General features: G+C 51.6%; 1 protein-coding gene and 2 long non-coding RNA genes across 8 annotated transcripts in view; all 3 read right to left on the reverse strand.

The window, feature by feature from the left end:
* LOC125740590 (traf2 and NCK-interacting protein kinase-like) overlaps positions 1-20,853 on the reverse strand; it is a 33,896-nt gene that overhangs the window by 6,308 nt on the left and 6,735 nt on the right. The window contains exons 3-29 of one of the 6 annotated variants that reach the window (XM_049011940.1): positions 13,772-13,828; positions 13,563-13,688; positions 12,873-12,983; positions 12,627-12,717; positions 11,904-12,034; positions 10,576-10,630; positions 10,235-10,313; positions 9,621-9,796; positions 9,291-9,357; positions 8,776-8,974; positions 8,552-8,668; positions 7,346-7,432; positions 6,520-6,753; positions 6,023-6,349; positions 5,022-5,186; positions 4,700-4,945; positions 4,362-4,471; positions 4,101-4,249; positions 3,908-4,011; positions 3,612-3,787; positions 3,430-3,526; positions 1,905-2,051; positions 1,272-1,377; positions 998-1,168; positions 772-915; positions 550-684; positions 320-420 (exon numbers count right to left, since the gene is read on the reverse strand). In XM_049011940.1, the coding sequence (XP_048867897.1) occupies positions 320-420; positions 550-684; positions 772-915; positions 998-1,168; positions 1,272-1,377; positions 1,905-2,051; positions 3,430-3,526; positions 3,612-3,787; positions 3,908-4,011; positions 4,101-4,249; positions 4,362-4,471; positions 4,700-4,945; positions 5,022-5,186; positions 6,023-6,349; positions 6,520-6,753; positions 7,346-7,432; positions 8,552-8,668; positions 8,776-8,974; positions 9,291-9,357; positions 9,621-9,796; positions 10,235-10,313; positions 10,576-10,630; positions 11,904-12,034; positions 12,627-12,717; positions 12,873-12,983; positions 13,563-13,688; positions 13,772-13,828 (3,708 nt within the window). Of the gene's footprint in view, positions 1-319; positions 421-549; positions 685-771; positions 916-997; positions 1,169-1,271; positions 1,378-1,904; positions 2,052-3,429; positions 3,527-3,611; positions 3,788-3,907; positions 4,012-4,100; positions 4,250-4,361; positions 4,472-4,699; positions 4,946-5,021; positions 5,187-6,022; positions 6,350-6,519; positions 6,754-7,345; positions 7,433-8,551; positions 8,669-8,775; positions 8,975-9,290; positions 9,358-9,620; positions 9,797-10,234; positions 10,314-10,575; positions 10,631-11,903; positions 12,035-12,626; positions 12,718-12,872; positions 12,984-13,562; positions 13,689-13,771; positions 13,915-20,853 lie in introns of those variants that run through there. The other 5 variants (XM_049011935.1, XM_049011936.1, XM_049011938.1 and 2 more) reach the window with 5 other exon arrangements.
* LOC125740596 (uncharacterized) lies at positions 12,041-12,604 on the reverse strand. The gene is made up of 3 exons (XR_007397673.1): positions 12,523-12,604; positions 12,236-12,358; positions 12,041-12,194 (listed from the first exon to the last, which is right to left on the reverse strand). It is a non-coding gene; the product is annotated as an uncharacterized LOC125740596 (long non-coding RNA).
* On the reverse strand, positions 14,159-17,981 carry LOC125740594 (uncharacterized). Its single transcript, XR_007397669.1, has 7 exons — positions 16,841-17,981; positions 16,613-16,748; positions 15,552-15,644; positions 15,157-15,291; positions 14,934-14,980; positions 14,498-14,718; positions 14,159-14,453 (listed from the first exon to the last, which is right to left on the reverse strand). It is a non-coding gene; the product is annotated as an uncharacterized LOC125740594 (long non-coding RNA).

The raw sequence follows: 20,853 nt of genomic DNA on the forward strand, positions 1-20,853 counted from the left end.
TCAACCCAGTCCTGGGGGACCCCCCCCCAGAGCACTTTTGCTTCCTCCCCCGCTCCCAGCCAATCCAGAACACTGAATACCTGTTGCTAGCAAGCTGGCAGCACAAAAACGTGAAAAACGTGGACTGTCTGGGAGTCCCCAAGGACTGGGCTGAGAAACACTGCTATAGACTTTTATGTCAATTTAAAAGATTGTGATGAAGAAAATACAGAAGCAAAATGAACATAACTTCCCAAATCACTGACTGAGTTTTCCGTGTCCAAAAAAAACAGTATCAACAAATTGAAAGACAGAAAGCCAGCAGAATAGCGCCTCCTACCTTGAAAGCCATGAATTTATGGTATGGCTTCGGGGCCCAAGCGTAAATCTCCACGGAATTCTTCAGCGCTATCACCAGGAATTTGATCCTCTCGTACTTCACTGTAAATGGGAGGCAAGCCCTTTTTCTCAGGGGGTCGCATCAAATTTTGGTCAGCACCTCACGTTTCAGGTTCAGAGACGCCGCAGAATCCCAGCATGGCACATCTATAGATGCTCTTCTGTACTCACCCACTTTGTAGTGCACGCAGCCCTCCAGCTCACCCACTGTCACCCAGCCCTGCCTCTTCTCCACTTCCGGATCATTGTGCAGGATCCGGTTCCGTAGCCAGGACAGGTAGTAGACCCTCAGCTTGTTCTTCTTGCCTGTAGGGAGCATTTCAGACATCGGTGTCACGCTGCCTGTCTAACCGTCCCGAGGCCCAGATCGGTGCCGGATGTAGCCCCACTCACCGGAGATGGTGACTAGCACATTGAGGCCCTCCAGCACGTCCATCTGCTGGAAGCGACGCCGGCTGATCAGGTTGTAGACCTTCCCCTGGCCACTGCGGTCCAACAGCATCAGGCCATTCTCTGTGCCCACCAGCAGGTTGACACCTGAGATGGGATTCATGGTCATGTGGACGTAGACAACACACGGCGTGCCCCTTCCCATCACAGCAGATACGGCGACCCTCACCCCAGAGCGCGGCGCAGAGGATCTCCGAGTTGAAGCGTTTCTTGTACTTGCGGATCTCGGGCGTGTCGCTGTGTGGCCGGATGTTGGTGGGGTTCACGTTCACCACAGAGATCTTGCGTGCCTCGTTCAGTTTGGCCTGCTCTTGGCGCGCCAGCTCGCTGCTCAGCAGGGCTGGGGAGGGGGGGGGGTATTGATTAATCGCAGCCAGACAGCTGGTCGACCAATCAACTGGCTGGCCAACCAAAGTTAAAAACTCAAGGGTGCCGAAACTCACCCGCGGCCGAATTCTCATCGCTCTCATCCTCGGTGGGGGATGTCTGGTACACACGCGGGTCCATGAAGGGCGTGAAGGAGGCCTTGGTGCTGTTGCCAATCCCGAACTGCAGAGCAAAAAGAGCGGGCTTGATGGGGGGTGGAACTCCAGTCCAAACTGTCCGATGGCGGGGCTCAGCGCACGCTGCCTATTCCAGCAGCCTGGCAAATGTCAGCCCGAAAACCTGGCTACTGGTCTGTATGACCACTGAGACCAACCACTGATCACAGAGCGATAGTCCCACCACCTCCCACACAGAGAACTGGAGTCTGAAGAACCCCAATCTGGCAGAATGACAAGGAAAGAGCGATCACATGACACAGGCTGGGGGGGTGTGGTCTCCAGGCATGTATGTACACATATATATGCATCGCACAAGAAGGAGAGGAGAGGGGGGATCTTGCTGATTCTCAGAGAGAAGAGGCCACAGGAGGTGACTGGTATGGGGGGGGGGCTGCCGTGAAAAGGAAATAAAGTGTGCCCCCCCCAGCACCGAGGCTGACCTACGTAAGGCACGGCCAGTCAGAGCGGCAGGGAAGCGGGACGCCACAGAGGATATGCCCGGGGGCTCGCGGCCGAGACCCCGTCACCTACTTCGCCCGCGGCGTCCTGGTCCTGCGCGTGCAGACCGGCGGGCACGCCCGCGGCCGAGCGGCTCTGCTGCACCAGATCGGGCAGATTGGCGTGGCCGGCAAAGCCGTTGCTCTCGGCGTGGCCGGAGCGCTGCCTATCCGGCGCCGTCTGTGGGGGGCAGGAGAGAGAGACCAGCATGTTCCAGAGCCGCGCCCAGGCGCCAGAGCTGAGGGTGCCATGCTCAGCTGCTCACTAGGGGACGACTGGGGCATCTGTGAGTCTAACGCTGGCGTTAGCATCTCCACGCTGTAGCATCTGTGTGCTGGCGTTAGTATCGGTGCGGTGCAGCATCTGTATGCTGGCGTTAGTATCGGCGCGGTGCAGCATCTGTGTGCTGGCGTTAGTATCGGCGCGGTGCAGCATCTGTATGCTGGCGTTAGTATCGGCGCGGTGCAGCATCTGTATGCTGGTATTAGCATCAGCAAGCTGTAGCATCTGTGGGCTGGCGTTAGTATCGCTGTCCTGTAGCATCTGTGTGCTGGCGTTAGCATTGCTGTGCTGTAGCATCTGTGTGCTAGCGTTAGCATTGCTGTGCTGTAGCATCTGTGTGCTAGCGTTAGCATTGCTGTGCTGTAGCATCTGTGTGCTAGCGTTAGCATTGCTGTGCTGTAGCATCTGTGTGCTAGCGTTAGCATTGCTGTGCTGTAGCATCTGTGTGCTAGCGTTAGCATTGCTGTGCTGTAGCATCTGTGTGCTAGCGTTAGCATTGCTGTGCTGTAGCATCTGTGTGCTAGCGTTAGCATCACCGGGCCTCCATTGCTCCCCTGCACTGCTGGGAAGATTCCTTGATGATAGCCACACCAAGCTTCCTTCAGTCCTTACCATTAGCATTGCCATGACCTCACTTCCACTGCTATTTTAAGGTGTACATGTTCTCACTATCCTTACATTAGCATTAGCCAAGTTCTGCCTGTCCTTACGCATGAGCTAGGGTCTGTCAATCCTTACAGTAGCATTGGCAAGGGTCTATCTGTGTTGCTGTTAGCTTCAGCTGTTGTTCTGTTAGCATTGGTGAGGCTGAGATCCATGTAACCACCACCCTTCATGAATCAGCATCATCAGCAACAAGTTTTCATAGCCGTGCTACTCACTGCAAGCATTTACTATATAACAAAGATTATAAATAAAAATCCGTCAAAATGCGAAGATGACGGAACAGCACGTGACGCTTTGGACAGGCTGCATTTGTCTGTCAGATCCAGAGTGTCAGAACTTCATGGAAATTCCTGAGGAGGTGAAAGGTCATGTGAGGGGCAGGTATGTACAAACGGGTCAGTACCGCAGTGTGGCGTGAGCTACATGAGAGGGGATTGAGAAGGTGACGGATACGCTCCAAATTCCTCTGGACGAACATCATACAGGGGAGGCTTGGGTCCATTCCCAAGTTGACACGGTACGGCCGATTCTCCCTTGGCGACAACTGGCCATGGGTATGGGTGGGAGCTGTAGGGACTGGGGGGTGCTGAAAGCCACCTAACACTCTCACCTCTCGCATCCCTGGGTGGGAATCACCAAGAGCGTCATCATGGCTACCCATCACAGGGGATCCGTAGGTTTCGCTGCCTCCTTGGACCACAGACGGCCTGTAGGGGCAGGCAAGTGCATATCTAGCATCACACAAGTAGCCCGGCACATGCATGTGTGTGTGTATAAGGGCGTAGCACTCACATGACACGTGGGATGTCACTGACGGGTACGGTGCCATCGTGCCCCGCCCCTTCGGCCTCGTCCTCCTCGCTGCTCTCCGATTCACTGGACGAGGAGTAGTCGGTCACCTTAATTGGTGGCCGGTTGGTCTCATCTGATCGCAGCTCCCGGAGCTCCTTAGCCAGGGCTGTCAGGTCCTGAGGCACCGGGACAAAAAGAGGAGGTAGAATTTATTGGCCGATTCATGATTAGTGTCAATAGCCAATCAGGTTGCTGGGAGGGAGCATGGGCAGTGGAGGAGCTTCAGCTAAACTCACCGTGGGCCGGCTGGGGCGTCCAGGGTCCCGGGCCTCCTCCTGTTGCTTGGACTTGGGAGGCTCCAGAGGGGGTGCACTGGGGGGGACCTCCTGCCGAATAGATGCTGCCCCCCCCAAAAAAAAAAAAGACATCGCTGTTAGCTGGTTTCAGAGGTGACAGCATTTGCTACATGTGACAGCCCTGCCCCCTCACCTCTGCTTTCTGCCCGGTTCCGCTCGCTGGAGCCTGCCTGCGAGCCGGGCTGGGAACCTCCTTGTGAGCTTGGGGTGCTGGAACTGGAGGAGCTGCCACTGCTGTTCCGAGGGATGCCCGTCTCCACAGACGGGCGCAGGTCAGGGTTACTAGGAGACGCAATAACAACATGTGACAGAGCACCGTGACTCCCCAGTCATTCACACACTGGTGTGCATTGTGCTGGTACGCACCCTGACAGACACACACTCACTGACATACCTGGCCCGGATGAGCTGGGAGCCCCCTCTAGGCCCCAGGCCGCCGGCTCCGTTGCTGGGGGAGTTCTTCCTCACCAGGGCTGGGGAGATGGACGTGGTCCTCTGGGGCACCTGGGTGGCATGAAGAAACCTTTCACTGTCCACCTCCTGTACATTTCCTGTCCTCTTTGATCTCCTGTCTACTTCCTGTCCTATTCATAGTTTTCTTCCACTTTTCTATGCTATCTGCGGACTCAAACACTGATTCACAGCTTCACTAATTTTGAACCGAAGGCGCCGATTGGCTATTTGAGTGACTGATAGCCCATCAGCCCCATGTCGAAGCCCCCCCTCGCAAACCTTCGGCGGGATATCCTCGTCCTGCATCACCCAGGGGCCTCGGTCGAACTTCTCATCGCGACTAGTAATGCGGGGTGGCGGCGGGGGGGTCTCAGAGGTGGGGTCTGAATTCTGGCGGGGCATGACGGGCCGGTGGGGGGACAGGCCCTCCTGGAAGGCCGAAACTCCCTGAGCCGACTGGTCATGCAGCGACTGGGAGCCTGACATCGACGGGCTGTGGGACTTCACTGGGGCCAGGTGCGGCATCTAGTGAAGGTACTTGTGTAAGACGCACGAGTGAGGGGGATCAGGCACATTGCAGGGTGCGGGGGGTGGGGCTTACCGGCTGCTCCACCTGCCGATGCATAGGGGGGGTGCGGACGGCCTGGATCCCGCTGCTGCTGAAGGACTCGGAGCGTGGTGGCAGCGACGGGTCTGAGATCCGGTTGGCCACCTTGTGCTGCAGCGCCGGCGAGTTCTGCCGGTTCAGCAGGGAGCGCTCTTCCACCTGCATGCACAGCCAAGCTGTCAGGCTGGATCGGGACCGTCACCATGACGACGTGGCTTTGATGCTTTGAGTTAACGGCATCACAGATAAATTACGCTGGATACAATGCCATTCCGTAACGAGCGCTGTTAGAATTAAAAACAAATCCACAATGTCAATACGGTTAGAACAACCCCTTGGAAAAAAAGGCCATTTAGAACCACAGAACCTCTCAGGTGAGCCAGCTGCAGGTTTTGATCAAGCCTTTATATCCCAGGAAACAGGGACGGGGCATTCAGAAGCATTCGGGGAGGGTTAGGGAATGCAGACGGCACATGCATGAGCACGAGCCGCCATTCCAGAGAGCGCAGAGTCACTGGGGGCAGGACTGTCAGTGTTATCAGGAAGAAAGGGCATCATTAGTACGTGCTAAGCTAACATCCCGACGAGCTGCCCAGCTCCCCGGCACCACCCTGGTGAAAGGAAGAAAGGGTCAGGGAGGTTAAAGGTCACAGGTCACGCAAGGTCCCTTCGGGACAGACGGAACTCTGGGCTGTGACTGTGACTAAGCCATCATGCCGACACCAGGCCCAACCACTTGCCGTCCTGCACATAGGGCCCAGGCAGGGGTGCTGCGCTCAAATGGGAGCCACAGCATAGCATAAACAGGATGTTCCCTGCCTGAACCCGTCCCGACGAGCTCGGCGGTTGGTTACTCATCCCACAGTAATGGAAGGGGGGGGGGCAGGGACTGACCAATCAGGACCCTGTCAGTAGCAAGGGGGAGAGGCATCCCAGAGCACCAGGGAAGAGCCGGATCTGTAGGTCCGGTGACAATGAAGGGGGCTGCTATCCACCTGCTGGGCCCGTTTGGGGCTCCGCCCACGGGGGCCCAAAGCCGCCTCCCGCTCCCGCTCTGAAGGGCGGCTCCGCCTGAACTGCTCCTCTTCCGCAGAGCTGATCCGGATGGAGGGGAAGTCCTGGGGGCCACGGCGGAGCCAGTCGGCAGGCTCCTCAAGGGCAGGGCAGGCGGTGGGGTTAGCAGGGTAGGAGGGGGGCCGGCGGGTGTGCTGGCTGGGGGGCAGGGGCAGCAGGTGTGCGACACGGGCCTCACTGGGGCTGTTGAAGGAGTGGTACTTCTTGGGCGGGATGCGGGGAGAGTTACTTTGGGAGCGCTTTATGACCTACAAAAACATTGCGGGTTAGGTGGACATGACATGACTGGGGAGGGAGGGGTGCACCATTATCCAGTGCGGATGAATGAGGCATCCAGTGACGTTCTGTCGACCTTCAACCCGTTGGGGGCGGGGTTAAGGATGGACAGTCATACGACTGCCAGAGGGCAGCACCCTACCTCTTTGGCCCAGGCGGGCTTGTCGCTGGGGTTCACGGTGTCCTTATAGTGGTACAGCTGCTTCTTATCGATGGGGCGCTGATCTGGTTCCTGCTGCTGTTGCTGTTGCTGCTGTTGTTGTTGCTGCTGCTGCTGCTGCTGCTGCAGCGACACCAGGTAAGCTCGCTCCTGCTGCAGCTGCCTCTGCAGCCGCTCCGCTTGCCGCTGCTCCTCCAGCTGCTTACGCTTGTACTCCTGCCACCGCAAAAGACATTGTGGGGTCACGTGACGCAAGAGGCAGCAAACACGGGCGGCAGGGACCGCATGCGGGAGGCGGGTGAGATGGGTGGGGCAGGGGGGGAAAAGAAGAACCAATGAGGGGACCAGAGGAGGAGGCAGATGGCTGGGTCTGCATTTTACCCAGAATGCCTCAGTGACACAGGACATCACATGACGGCAAGCTACATGGGCCTGCAGAAGACAAACAGAATAGGACCATTTCCAGCAGGGGTGAAGATTATGTAGGATTACCGGGGGGGGGGGCTCATTTGTTGCTGGAAAATCAGCCAACCTCTGCTTTCAAAAACATGTCAGACAGCAGGCTGGCCTATTGTTCACCATGCAGGAAGGGTCACATGGGCGGGGCCTGTCTGTACCGCTGAGGCACATGGCTGGGGGCAGGGCTTGGGTAACATGGACACAGTCACTGGATGGGGGGGCTGAAGGGGGAGGGTTTGGATCCAGCACGACACAGACACACCAATGAGGCAGGATCTAGGGGCATGATGAGGATGGGCACACATCACTGGGTGGGCATGGCCTCTGCATGAGCCAGGGGCCCCTTTACCAGGAGTAGAGCCTGCTCCTGTAACAGCTGCTGCTGCAGGATCTCCAGCTGCCGCTGCTCCTCCTCCAACTGCCGGCGGATGTAATCCTGTGGGACCGGCCAGCGTGGCGAGAGGGACGGGAAAGAGAGCAGTGATTGATACCCACGGGACCCAACCAAAAAGAGGAAGCCATAAATGGCACACTAGGTAGCCAATCACAGAGAGAGAAGAAGAGATACTGACAGGGCAAAAAACAGACGTAAAAACAGAGAGGGGAAGGTATCTGTGATTCAAACAGATTATCTTCTTCCCTCTTTCTGACAAAGGGAAAGAAAAATTGAGGGAATAACGGAGGAGAAGTCAGAGAGAGACCCATATGAGGTGGGGAGGCTTCTGATACAGAATGATGGGGGAGGGAGTGGTGACACTACAGCAAAGCCTTAAACCATAACCGCCCCCCCTCCCCAGCCCCAGGGACAGACATCCTGCCTGGTAACTGGGTCAAAACAGCCATGTCTCAAAACTGGGCCCATTTAGAGGTGTGTAAAAGGAACCAGGTCCCCGAGGGGCTTAAAGGCAAGCAAACCAAACCCATCCAGAACTCGGGCCTGGGGAGAGCAGGGCAGGCCACAACACACGCTGGGTACAGGGGCTGCTTGCACGTTCCCTATGGCAATCTGCCTCTTTGCCCTTTTCCCATCTATCCCAGGTAAACTCTCCATCCTCCCTCCTTCCTCCAGGGTGGAAAAAACACAGAAGCCAGGATTTATTGGAGAGTGAGGCCAACCTGTGCGCCATGCACTCTGCAGGCTCCCTGTACCTGCTGCCTTTACCTGCAGAGTGCCTGTACCTGTGCGGTACCTGTACTTCCTGGCTGCCTGTACCTTCGCGGTACCTGTACTTCCTGGCTGCCTGTACCTGCGCGGTACCTGTACTTCCTGGCTGCCTGTACCTGCGCGGTACCTGTACTTTCTGGCTGCCTGTACCTGCGCGGTACCTGTACTTTCTGGCTGCCTGTACCTGCGCGGTACCTGTACTTCCTGGCTGCCTGTACCTGCGCGGTACCTGTACTTCCTGGCTGCCTGTACCTGCGCGGTACCTGTACTTTCTGGCTGCCTGTACCTGCGCGGTACCTGTACTTCCTGGCTGCCTGTACCTGCGTGGTACCTGTACTTGCCTACTACCTGTGGAATGCCTGTACCTGCACCTGCAGGAGGTGTCTGTACCTGCTCACGCTCCTGCTGCCGCCGCTCCTCCTCCCGCCGTAGCTGCTCCATCTCCTCATAGCGCCGTCGCTGCTCCCGTTCCTGCTGCTTGCGCAGCTCCCGCTCGCGCCGCTGTTGCTAGGAGACGAAGGCAAGGGACATCAATGCCAGAGCCTGCAGAGGGAATGGATATCCACTGCCCAGGGGCCCTGACGGCCTGCCAATGTCCTCTGCCCCTCACCTACCTCTTCTAGCCGGCGCCGCTGCTCCTTCTGCTCCTCAATACGCTTCTGCCGCTCAGCCAGCAGCTGGCGCTTGTGCTCTTCGTTCTGCTGTTGCTCCAGCTGCTGCCGGCGCAGCGCCTCCGATCGCTCCTTATTGGCCAGTTGCAGCCGCAGGAAGTCCCGCCTCAGGGTGGACTCGCCAGGGATGTTGATGATGGAGCTGGGAGAGTGATGGGACCAGAGTTTGTGTGTGTGTATGTGTCTCTGATTCTGTGTGTGTTGCCAATCCTTGTCTTTGGGAGTGTCAGTGATCCTATGTATGTTTGCGTGTGTCTCGGTGATTTTGTGTCTGTGTGTGTTTACGTCTGTGTGATTCTCTGCGTTTCTCTCCTGTGATCAGCAGGGCTGCCCAGCCCCATTCCTGAAGACTGTCGCTTCGACAGGTCATGAGATGTCAGACATGCAGCAGTAAGTTTTACTCGGATCTGAGGGTGACGCTCACTTGTAGTCTGTGGGCACAGGGTCCCGGCTCGTACCTGGGCTCCCCAATGTCGTTCTCCTCCTCCTCCTCCTCGCTGCCACTGTACTCGTACTCAGTCTCTTCTAAGGCAGACAAAACCAAGTATGAGACGGAGGTCACATGATCTAAGCAAAGCCCTGCGTCTTACAGGACCGGATCTGGACTTACTGGGGTCCATGCTGTCCCTTAACTGGTCACTGAACTCAAAAATGAATAACAGTTTGCATAACCTAGGGACCAACCGATTATGAGGTGAGATGGACCACAATATAAGGAGGTATGACATATTCTGTGCACACAGGAAGGCGCCCCCTAGTGGTGGAGCTGCCGACTGCCGCACACCCACCTCTTTCTCCCCGCTTCTTCTTGGTGCGGTCAATGTGGTCCTTGAGCTGTATGCGGACTTGCCGCTCGTTGGCCTGGTCCCGGATGAAGGGGTGTTTCAGCAGCTGCTCCGTAGTGGGTCTCTGCCCGTGGTTCTTCACCAGGCAGCCCTCAATAAACAACTGGAACTTTTTGGACCTGGTGGGAGGAGAGGGTCACAGGTCAAGGCAGGGGCGGTGGTGGTGGGGCGGTGACAGATGTGCCATTTCTCCAGTCACCACTGAGTCTTTTTGTGTAAAAGGACAGCATCAGAAAAGGCAAGTCTCAAGAAAATAAAACACCCCCGTCAGACTGTCATGGTAGGTTCCCATCAGCCTCTGCTTGACAGCCTCGAGGGTGTTATCACCGATAGATTAGGCTTCCTGTTGGTGGATACAAAACCACACCCCTGCGCCGTTTCCCGATGAGATGCATTGCGCTCTAAACTACCCATGGGGGGGGTGGTTGGTGGGCGAGATGCTTGGGAAATTTCAGACAAAAACAGACGAGCCTGACAAACAGGACTGACAGAGGGGTCACCACTTCTTCACACACTCACCACTTCTTCACACACTCACCACTTCCTCACACACTCACCACTTCTTGGACTTGAGCCTGGGAGCAGGGTTCCGGGGGATCAGGAACAGGGCTCGCATTGGGTGCATGTCACACAGTGCTGGGGGGGGGGGTGCACAATGATCAGTTTCATTGCAGCAAGAGGGATCAGACACTGATACGCTGTGCTGATACACATTGTGTTCATACATGCTATGCTGCGCTGATACACACTGTGCTGTACAGGTACATACTGTGCTGATACATTTTGTGCTAAAACACATTGTGCTGATACATTTTGTGCTGATACACACTGTGCTGGGCTGGTACACTCTGTGCTGACACACGTTATTCCGTACTGATGCACACTGTGCTTTACTTACGTGGAGCCCCTTCAGCCATCTCAATGGCAGTGATTCCCAATGACCATAAGTCACTCTGCAGTACAATAAAAGAATGAGAAAACACCATTAATCACTCTGTGTCCATCCATGGGCATGTCTGACCTTGTTTTTTGGGTTGTGGGCGTGTTTGGGGATGTGGGCGTGTTTGGGGACTTTTTGGGGACATTTCTAAAGGTGTGCGTGTGTCTGAGGGAGAGTGTGTGCGTTCTAAAATAAAGATCAATTTTTCTATACTTGACCATTTTCTAATTGCTATTTAAATATGAAAGTACTTTCTGCATCTTTTGTCTAAGGCATTTTACTCTGAATCGGATCCTTTAACAAATCCAGATTTAGCTCAAGAAAATCTGAAGAAAACAGCCTCAACTCGCACTGTACAGAAAGCAGCACCTTCCTGAAGTGGACGGCTGTTATCTGTTTCTTAATCTCTAGAAAACTCAGCAATTATTCAACAGGTTTCGCTCCATATTCCATACGAAGCATTCATGTCGTAAAACCTGCTACAGTAATATTCCTTAGCAGCACTGGACTGGGTCCCAGGAGGATCCCCACAGAGGTGACATACGGACCCCTGTGGCCAACATACAACCAAGCATGCTCCAGTATAGCTTTGTAATCCTTCATGTAAAGCTCTGGAATCTGCACACCCAGCAGTGGATTTCTGCAGGTGAAGTTCTGGAATCGTCACACAACTGTGGATTCTGCACTCTGCACACTAATGGAATTTTATGGCCTCTCAGCAAGAGCATATAATATTCTTTGCATAATAAAACAATTTATCAAGGAACCACATCAATCGCCACTGCTGTCCTTAACTGAATATCCACCAGGTTCTACAGCAGACGGCACAGTGTAGAGACAGCCGTGACGGTGGCTGTGTCACCTGCAGATCTGCAGCGCATCACAGCAACACCACAATGACCGTCATTTTCCATGTTCCAAAGGTCATCCGTTGGCCACTACCCTCAGCCGGCACAGACACGCACCACTCAGCACCTCGTCGCCAGTGTCTTGCAATCGAATTTACCCACCAGTAATGGGCTGCTAATGAAGTTACAAAATGGACCGTCCTACTTAAGCTGCAGCCCTCGTCCAATTTGTGGTAGTGTGATGTGAAACTGGACCCTGTGATGGGCGAGGACGGTGACCATGGAACCCGTGGCGCTCGGAACCCGGGGTACATGGACCCTGTGATGGGCGAGGACGGTGACCATGGAACCCGTGGTGCTCGGAACCTGGGGTACATGGACCTTGTGGCACACAGAGCCCACAAGCGTGTTCAGTGGTGGCTGAGGATGGCGTGGTACCTTGAAGTCGTATGTGGCGTCAGGGTTCTCGTCGCAGGCAATGACTTCCGGCGCCATCCAGTAGGGGGTGCCGATGAATGTGTTCCTACGGCCAACCGTACGGTCCAGCTGCGCGCTCACACCAAAGTCCACTGCAGGTCAAGGAAAATAAAAGCAAAAAGTTCAGTAAGATATGTCTACCAAGACCTGGGCACACCACGTGACCATACCTGGCCAGGGTAGAGAACGTCTACAGACCACGTGACCATACCTGGCCAGGGTAGAGAACGTCTACAGACCACGTGACCATACCTGGCCAGGGTAGAGAACGTCTACAGACCATGTGACCATACCTGGCCAGGGTAGAGAACGTCTACAGACCACGTGACCATACCTGGCCAGGGTAGAGAACGTCTACAGACCACGTGACCATACCTGGCCAGGGTAGAGAACGTCTACAGACCACGTGACCATACCTGGCCAGGGTAGAGAACGTCTACAGACCACGTGACCATACATGACCAGGGTAGAGAACGTCTACAGACCACGTGACCATACCTGGCCAGGGTAGAGAATATCTACAGACCACGTGACCATACATGACCAGGGTAGAGAATATCTACAGACCACGTGACCATACATGACCAGGGTAGGGAATGTCTACAGATAATATGACCCCCCCAGCACCAGCATAAAGTTATCTAGCACAAATTCCTTCTGTAATTTTCCAGAACCTGTGCTCACCAAGTTTGACTTCTGCATTCTCGGTTAGCAGGACGTTCTGACCCTTGATGTCTCGATGGATGACCTTGTGTTGATGGAGATGTGTCAGACCCTGCAGGTGCACATGGGTTAAGTATAAAGATCAGGACCACAACCAGGATAAGACGTGGATCATAACTGAGAGTAGACTGGAGGGAAGATCATTAGCCCAGATGTGGATCTGGAACGAGGTTTGCGCCAGCTGGAAATGCAGGGGAAGAAGCTCACCCTCAGGATCTCCCTGCAGATGTAGGCGGTCCACTCTTCCTTCAGAGAGTTTCCTTTGGTGTTCTTGATGAGATCCGTCACTGACCCGGCACCACAAAACTCCATCACCAGCTAACAAAGGAGACAAATGGTCCATTTGGTATCGATATTCATTGTGTGTGTGTGTGTGTGTGTGTGTGTGTGTGTATGTGTGTGTATAAAGACTAAAGGAGAGATCATCACCCCTGGCACGTAACACACACACACACCAGTGGCAGATTAAAGCTGGCCTCAGATTCCTTCTTATGTCATGCATATATTTTTAAAGGAGTGAATGGCCTTGATTTTGTAAGTTATGCAAGAATATTGCTGGTAAATAAATATCGCATTGGTTTACATAATGGTCACACTGTCTGTATCGGTTTCTGCTTGAGCGCGTAATTGTGTTGTTCCGGAGCCGTCTTTTCTGAGAAGTTGTCTGTCATGGAGGCAGGGAGCAGGTTCACAGAGGGGGGCGAAACATCCCTCCAAACAGTAATGAGGACATTACTCTTTACTGCCCCCATGTGTCAGGAGGACCAAACAAGGGGAGATGTGGTGAACATCAGTCAGAAATACTGAGAGTGGAAGACAGACAATCTCAGCCTAAGGATGAGTGTGGAGACGAAGGGCAACGGAGGAGGAGCAGGGAGATGAAGAGTGGGGCCTCACCCAGAGCTGATCGTCAATGCCCGGTGGGTTCTTCTTGATGAAGGCCCCGTAGTAGGTGGCGATGTTGCGATGGTGCGAGTACTTCTTGAGCATGTTGATTTCCTGTTTGATCTCCTCCTCCTCATCCTGTGTGACAAGGCAGGTTGGTCAGAGGTCAAAGGGGCACTCGATGATGTGTGTGTGTGTGTGTGTGTGCACGTTCGTCATACCCCAGTGACATCCATGACCTTGATAGCAGCAAGCTGGCCTGTCTTGACATGACGGCCCTGGAATAGAGGAGAGAGGTGCCCACATTTACTCTTTAATTTTATTTACCAACAAGGCAGTGCAAGGGCCACCCAAACCACAACAGACCTGTGAGCCTCTCCCATGCTGCCATGGAAGCATTTCAGCAATGAAACCAGCTTGAAGACAAAGCCAGAAACACAATAAATGATATTTCACTACCCAGGTGGATTGTGGTAGGTATGGAGAGATCTTAAAACAGGAGAACGAGAAGGCCAGGGTCTATACGCAAGCCGATTGATTTCCACTAGGTCTAACACAGCATGTGACAGCTGCATGCTAATGTGAGTTACCTGTATAAAATAGTGCATGTGACAGCTGCATGAATAATGCCAGTTACCTGTATAATAGTGTGTGTGACAGCTGCATGCTAATGCCAGTTACCTGTATAATGGTGCGCGTGACAGCTGTATGCTAATGCCAGTTACCTGTATAATAGTGTGTGTGACAACTGCATGAATAATGCCAGTTACCTGTATAATAGTGTGTGTGACAGCTGTATGCTAATGCCAGTTACCTGTATAATAGTGCGTATGACAACTGCATGAATAATGCCAGTTACCTGTATAATAGTGCGTGTGACAGCTGTATGCTAATGCCAGTTACCTGTATAATAGTGTGTGTGACAGCTGCATGCTAATGCCAGTTACCTGTATAATAGTGTGTGTGACAGCTGCATGCTAACGCCAGTTACCTGTATAATAGTGTGTGTGACAGCTGCATGCTAACGCCAGTTACCTGTATAATAGTGCGTGTGACAACTGCATGAATAATGCCAGTTACCTGTATAATAGTGTGTGTGACAGCTGCATGCTAATGTGAGTTACCTGTATAATAGTGCGTGTGACAGCTGCATGAAATTACCAGTTACCTGTATAATAGTGTGTGTGACAGCTGCATAACGCGAGTTACCTGTATAAAATAGTGCGTGTGACAGCTGCATGCTAATGTGAGTTACCTGTATAAAATAGTGCGTGTGACAGCTGCATGAAATTACCAGTTACCTGTATAATAGTGTGTGTGACAGCTGCATAACGCGAGTTACCTGTATAATAGTGTGTGTGACAGCTGCATAACGCGAGTTACCTGTATAAAATAGTGCGTGTGACAGCTGCATGAATAATGCCAGTTACCTGTATGAAATAGTGGGTGTGACAGCTGCATGAATAATGCCAGTTACCTGTATAATAGTGTGTGTGACAGCTGCATGCTAATGTGAGTTACCTGTATAATAGTGCGTGTGACAGCTGCATGAAATTACCAGTTACCTGTATAATAGTGTGTGTGACAGCTGCATAACGCGAGTTACCTGTATAATAGTGCGTGTGACAGCTGTATGCTAATGCCAGTTACCTGTATAATAGTGCGTGTGACAGCTGCATGAATAATGCCAGTTACCTGTATAAAATAGTGCGTGTGACAGCTGCATGCTAATGTGAGTTACCTGTATAATAGTGCGTGTGACAGCTGCATGAAATTACCAGTTACCTGTATAATAGTGTGTGTGACAGCTGCATAACGCGAGTTACCTGTATAAAATAGTGCGTGTGACAGCTGCATGAATAATGCCAGTTACCTGTATAAAATAGTGTGTGTGACAGCTGCATGAAATTACCAGTTACCTGTATAATAGTGTGTGTGACAGCTGCATAACGCGAGTTACCTGTATAATAGTGTGTGTGACAGCTGCATAACGCGAGTTACCTGTATAAAATAGTGCGTGTGACAGCTGCATGAATAATGCCAGTTACCTGTATAAAATAGTGCGTGTGACAGCTGCATGCTAATGTGAGTTACCTGTATAAAATAGTGCGTGTGACAGCTGCATGCTAATGTGAGTTACCTGTATAATAGTGCGTGTGACAGCTGCATGAAATTACCAGTTACCTGTATAAAAGTGCGTGTGACAGCTGCATGAATAACGCGAGTTACCTGTATAATAGTGCGTGTGACAGCTGTATGCTAATGTGAGTTACCTGTATAATAGTGCGTGTGACAGCTGCATGAATAACACGACTTACCTGTATAATAGTGCGTGTGACAGCTGCATGAATAATGCCAGTTACCTGTATAAAATAGTGCGTGTGACAGCTGTATGCTAATGTGAGTTACCTGTATAATAGTGCGTGTGACAGCTGCATGCTAATGTGAGTTACCTGTATAATAGTGTGTGTGACAGCTGCATGCTAATGTGAGTTACCTGTATAATAGTGTGTGTGACAGCTGCATGCTAATGTGAGTTACCTGTATAATAGTGTGTGTGACAGCTGCATGCTAATGTGAGTTACCTGTATAATAGTGTGTGTGACAGCTGCATGCTAATGTGAGTTACCTGTATAATAGTGTGTGTGACAGCTGCATGCTAATGTGAGTTACCTGTATAATAGTGTGTGTGACAGCTGCATGCTAATGTGAGTTACCTGTATAATAGTGTGTGTGACAGCTGCATGCTAATGTGAGTTACCTGTATAATAGTGTGTGTGACAGCTGTAACCTAATGTGAGTTACCTGTATAAGTGTGTGTGACAGCTGCATGCTAATGTGAGTTACCTGTATAATAGTGTGTGTGACAGCTGCATGCTAATGTGAGTTACCTGTATAATAGTGTGTGTGACAGCTGTAACTTAATGTGAGTTACCTGTATAATAGTGTGTGTGACAGCTGTAACCTAATGTGAGTTACCTGTATAAGTGTGTGTGACAGCTGCATGCTAATGTGAGTTACCTGTATAGTGTGTGTGACAGCTGCAACCTAATGTAAGTTACCTGTATAAAATAGTGTGTGTGACAGCTGCATGCTAATGTGAGTTACCTGTATAATAGTGTGTGTGACAGCTGCATGCTAATGTGAGTTACCTGTATAAAATAGTGCGTGTGACAGCTGCATGCTAATGTGAGTTACCTGTATAAAATAGTGCGTGTGACAGCTGTAACCTAATGTGAGTTACCTGTATAAAAAAGTGTGTGTGACAGCTGCATGCTAATGTGAGTTACCTGTATAAAATAGTGTGTGTGACAGCTGCATGCTAATGTGAGTTACCTGTATAAAATAGTGTGTGTGACAGCTGCATGCTAATGTGAGTTACCTGTATAAAATAGTGTGTGTGACAGCTGCATGAATAATGCCAGTTACCTGTGTAATCGTGTGTGTGACAGCTGCATAATAATGTGAGTTAGGAATATAACAGCGTGTTAGGGTTACCATATTTGGCGAGATGGAAAAGAGGATGTGTCTGGGTATCAGAATATTAATGAGTTTTCACATTCACTGATCAATCAGGTAGCACTTTCCTGAAATATTAATGAGTTCTAGCGCTCAGCGTTCAATCCCGTAGCACTTCTTTTATGAATATTAATAAGTTCCCAAACCACCATGTAAAATGAAAATTTGCGTCCAAAGAAACCCAGACGTATGGTAACCTTACTGTTGTCATTTTACGATCTACACACAACTGACACAATATACACATATACAAGTCCTTCATGACAAAAGATACAAAACTCAAAGCTAAAGTTTGTCAAACTTCTAGCAAACAGCATGATTCACTGTTCAAATGAAAACAAAAATTAAGTGCCAATGCTTTCAGGAAGCTGACGTCACTTGTGAACAGTGTGACACGTAGGGATGTCCATGTCATTTAATTTTCAAAGTAAACGCGTAATCAGGAGCCTTGGAAAAAGCTGGCTAATGATACTGATATCAAATATTGGTGCTTTTTCTGCTTCACGTGGCACTCGACTAACTTACAGCACTGGGTCATAGAGGGTCATTGCAGCACTAAACTCAGGCAAACCGCCAATTTTTGAAAAAACGCCTGGACCCAAGTATGTGTGATAGCTGTACTCTGATGCAAGTTGCCTGTATAACAGTGTGTGTGGTAGCTGCATGCTAACGCAAATTAGCCAAATAAAAGTGAGCATGATAGCTGTATGCTTAGGTGACCGCTCATGCGGATAATGGATTTGGTCCGGGCAGTGCAGTTTCCTAGCCCTCTGTCCTGACAGCTGTTAGGGGTTCTCCTTTCAGCCCTTTTGTTGTCCTCTTTCTCTCACTCCCCCCCCCACCTGCATCCCCATCAACAACTAGTGCCCCTCTCTCACACCCGCTGGTTGCACAAAAAATGTGAACCCCCCCCCCCCCACAGATTCATCGGTGGTCAAGAACAGCCGTGTTTGCAATAATTTTTAACAGCGTTCTAATGCAAGTTAGCCATACAACTGTCTGTATGATAGCTGTATGCTAATGTGAGTTATAACATATAACAGCACTGGGGGGCTATGTCCTCTGCCAAAGAGATGGAGGTTGATTGGAGGAGCAGGGCCAACTTGGCCTGGCCAGTGCCACAATGCCTGAGCAGAGAAGAGTCAAACATTAACTCAAAACCACTTGGTAATGAAAGGGAAATTGGCTCCATCCACTACTGCTAGGGGCCTGAAGTTGAGGCCATACCTGATATACCTCCACAGCCCCTTAACGTGCTGTCCAATGCTGGACCTGCCTCCCATGGAATCCCCCTCAAGGTGGATGGATGCCGTGGCAACACGGCTACCCACTCCCCCCCGGCCCGGGGCTGCTCGAGCTGTGACAGGGATTGCAGGGGAATTTCATCATGCGCGCCAACACAGTGAACAGCGTCCCCACCGCACCAGCCCCCAGCCGCCATCTGCACGTGGCGCTAATGTCGGAAATGCGTTACACCGGGGTCCATGTGTGGGTTGGCTGGATGAGGGGGGGGCCCTCATTTTCTGGGTCCGCGAATCACCTCATCTTACACTGTGCTACATGCTCACCTGACCGTATCACACACACAAACACACACAGACACACAATCACAGACACAGACCCGCTTGCAGGTGGCTCTCTCAGCGAACCGTGATTCACACCGTGACTGAGGACACCTGCCACTTCCTTTGTGTTGCCTAGCAACAGCCCTTTCAGTGCTGCAGGTTGCACGCTAGACGTCACGTGAGCAGGCCCAGACTTCCGGTGCGCCACCGCGTCGTGGTTGGGCCTACAGTCACCAACCCCCAACAACTGTGCTCCCAGACATACAAGACCTAAACCACCTGCATGTTTCAGACACTGTATCACCCCGAGTTCTACTACGATATTCCAGAGTGCTGCTCTGGTGTTTAAATGTTTCTGACACATGCAGACACACACACTCCTGCTACTTCCTGAGGAAACCCTCCACGTCACTGAGTGACAGCAAAAGCCTATGGCAGAGGGTAAGGCAAGCTGCTCTCATACACCATCCCCACAGGAAGTGACATCAGCACAGGGAGGACTAAAACCATCAGGTCCAGCAGCAGGGGCTACTCATCACGCATCTGTCCAAAGTGGCGTCCCATTCAGCCGAAAGGAGGGACCGGAACCAGCTGCGATTGACTGGGGAATCGGCAGCCTGGATGAGGGCCAAGGCTACTGGGGGGCACCACAGTCTGCAGGCCGGGAAGCTTGGAGCTTTCAGGATGAGCAGCCAAATGACAGGAAGAGGAAGGACCTCCGGCATCTTGGATTGTTCCAAAATGCTCGCACTCATGTCTTTTGTTTGCAAAAACTCATGTTTGCAGAAGTGCCCTGGTGCCCCCACCCCGCAATGATGTTGATGGTTCGAGGGCCGATCAGCAGCCGGGGGCTGGGCACAGTGACATTGTCTCTCCATCGTCGAAGCTCCATCCTTAATACTCGTTTTAAATAGTAACTAGAACATCTGCTGCCATTTTGCGCTGTGGCTCGCCCCTGGGGTGGGGGGGCAGAGATAATTATCTAATTAAGTACCAATTAAGCGAAGAAAGGGAACAGTGACTAATCAATATGCACTACTAGCTCAGACATTTCTATCTCGCTGCCTTTGTGAGGAAAGGGGAGTGAAGAGCCACCTTAAATCTGGGAGGTTGGCTGGGCAGATTTAGTGAAGTTTCTCCACCTGTAAGGAGATCTGGATTTAATTAGCGACTGGGTTGATACCTCGTAGATGAAATTTAACAGATAAATGTAATGTAATCCATGCAGGGAGCAGAAATATAAAAGTACAGATATTTTATGGGTTGCACTAAAATAAAAGGTAGCTGATCATGAGAAAGACCTCGGTGTGTATGTTGATGTTTCCATGTCCCACTCTCACCAGTGTGGGGAAGCAATTAAGGACAGTAGGATGTTGGGTTACATCTCTAGGTGTGTGGAGTTTAAGTCAAGGGAGGTGATGCTATGATTATACAATTCTTTGGTAAGACCCTACCTAGAATATTGTGGGCAGGTTTGGTCACCATACCTTAAGAAGGACATTGCTGCCTTGGAAATGGTGCAACGTAGGGCTATGAGAATGATTCCTGGTCTTAGAGGGACGTCTTATGAGGAGAAGTTAGCTGAGCTGAATCTGTTTAGCCTCGAGCAAAGGAGACTAAGGGGGGACATGATCCAGGTATATAAGATTCTAACAGGTCAGGATGCTGTTCAGTCAAATGGCTACTTCAATATTAGTTTAAATATTAGAATTCATGGCCATAAGTGGAAATTAGCAGGAGAACATTTTAAAATGAATTTGAGGAAGCACTTCTTTACACAGCATGTAGTTGGAGTATGGAAAAGTCTTCCTGTTAGTGCAGTGCAAGCTAAAACCCTGGGTTCCTTTAAATCAGAGCTAGATAAGATTTTTACAACTCTGAGCTATTAGTTAAGTTCTCCCTAAATGAGCAAGAGGGGCCGAATGGCCTCCTATCGTTTGTAAATTTCTTATGATGTTCTGAAATCTGCAACATGTGATCAGACACTCTCTGGGATTCCCACCCAAAGCTCACGCAACACCTGTGCACAGCCTGTCCAGCAGGGGGTGCAGCGGAGGCTCTTGGGTGGCTGCTGATGGAATGGGAAACAGAGGAACCAGCTAGCAGGTACTGGACAGCAGGATGGAAGAACGGGCTACCGGGTGCCAGACAGCAGGGCAGAGGAAGAGGCTAGCAGCTACCAGACAGCAGGGCAGAGGAAGAGGCTAGCAGCTACCAGA

Source organism: Brienomyrus brachyistius, chromosome 4 (assembly GCF_023856365.1).
Source record: "Brienomyrus brachyistius isolate T26 chromosome 4, BBRACH_0.4, whole genome shotgun sequence".
Classification (NCBI taxonomy): Eukaryota; Metazoa; Chordata; class Actinopteri; order Osteoglossiformes; family Mormyridae; genus Brienomyrus; species Brienomyrus brachyistius.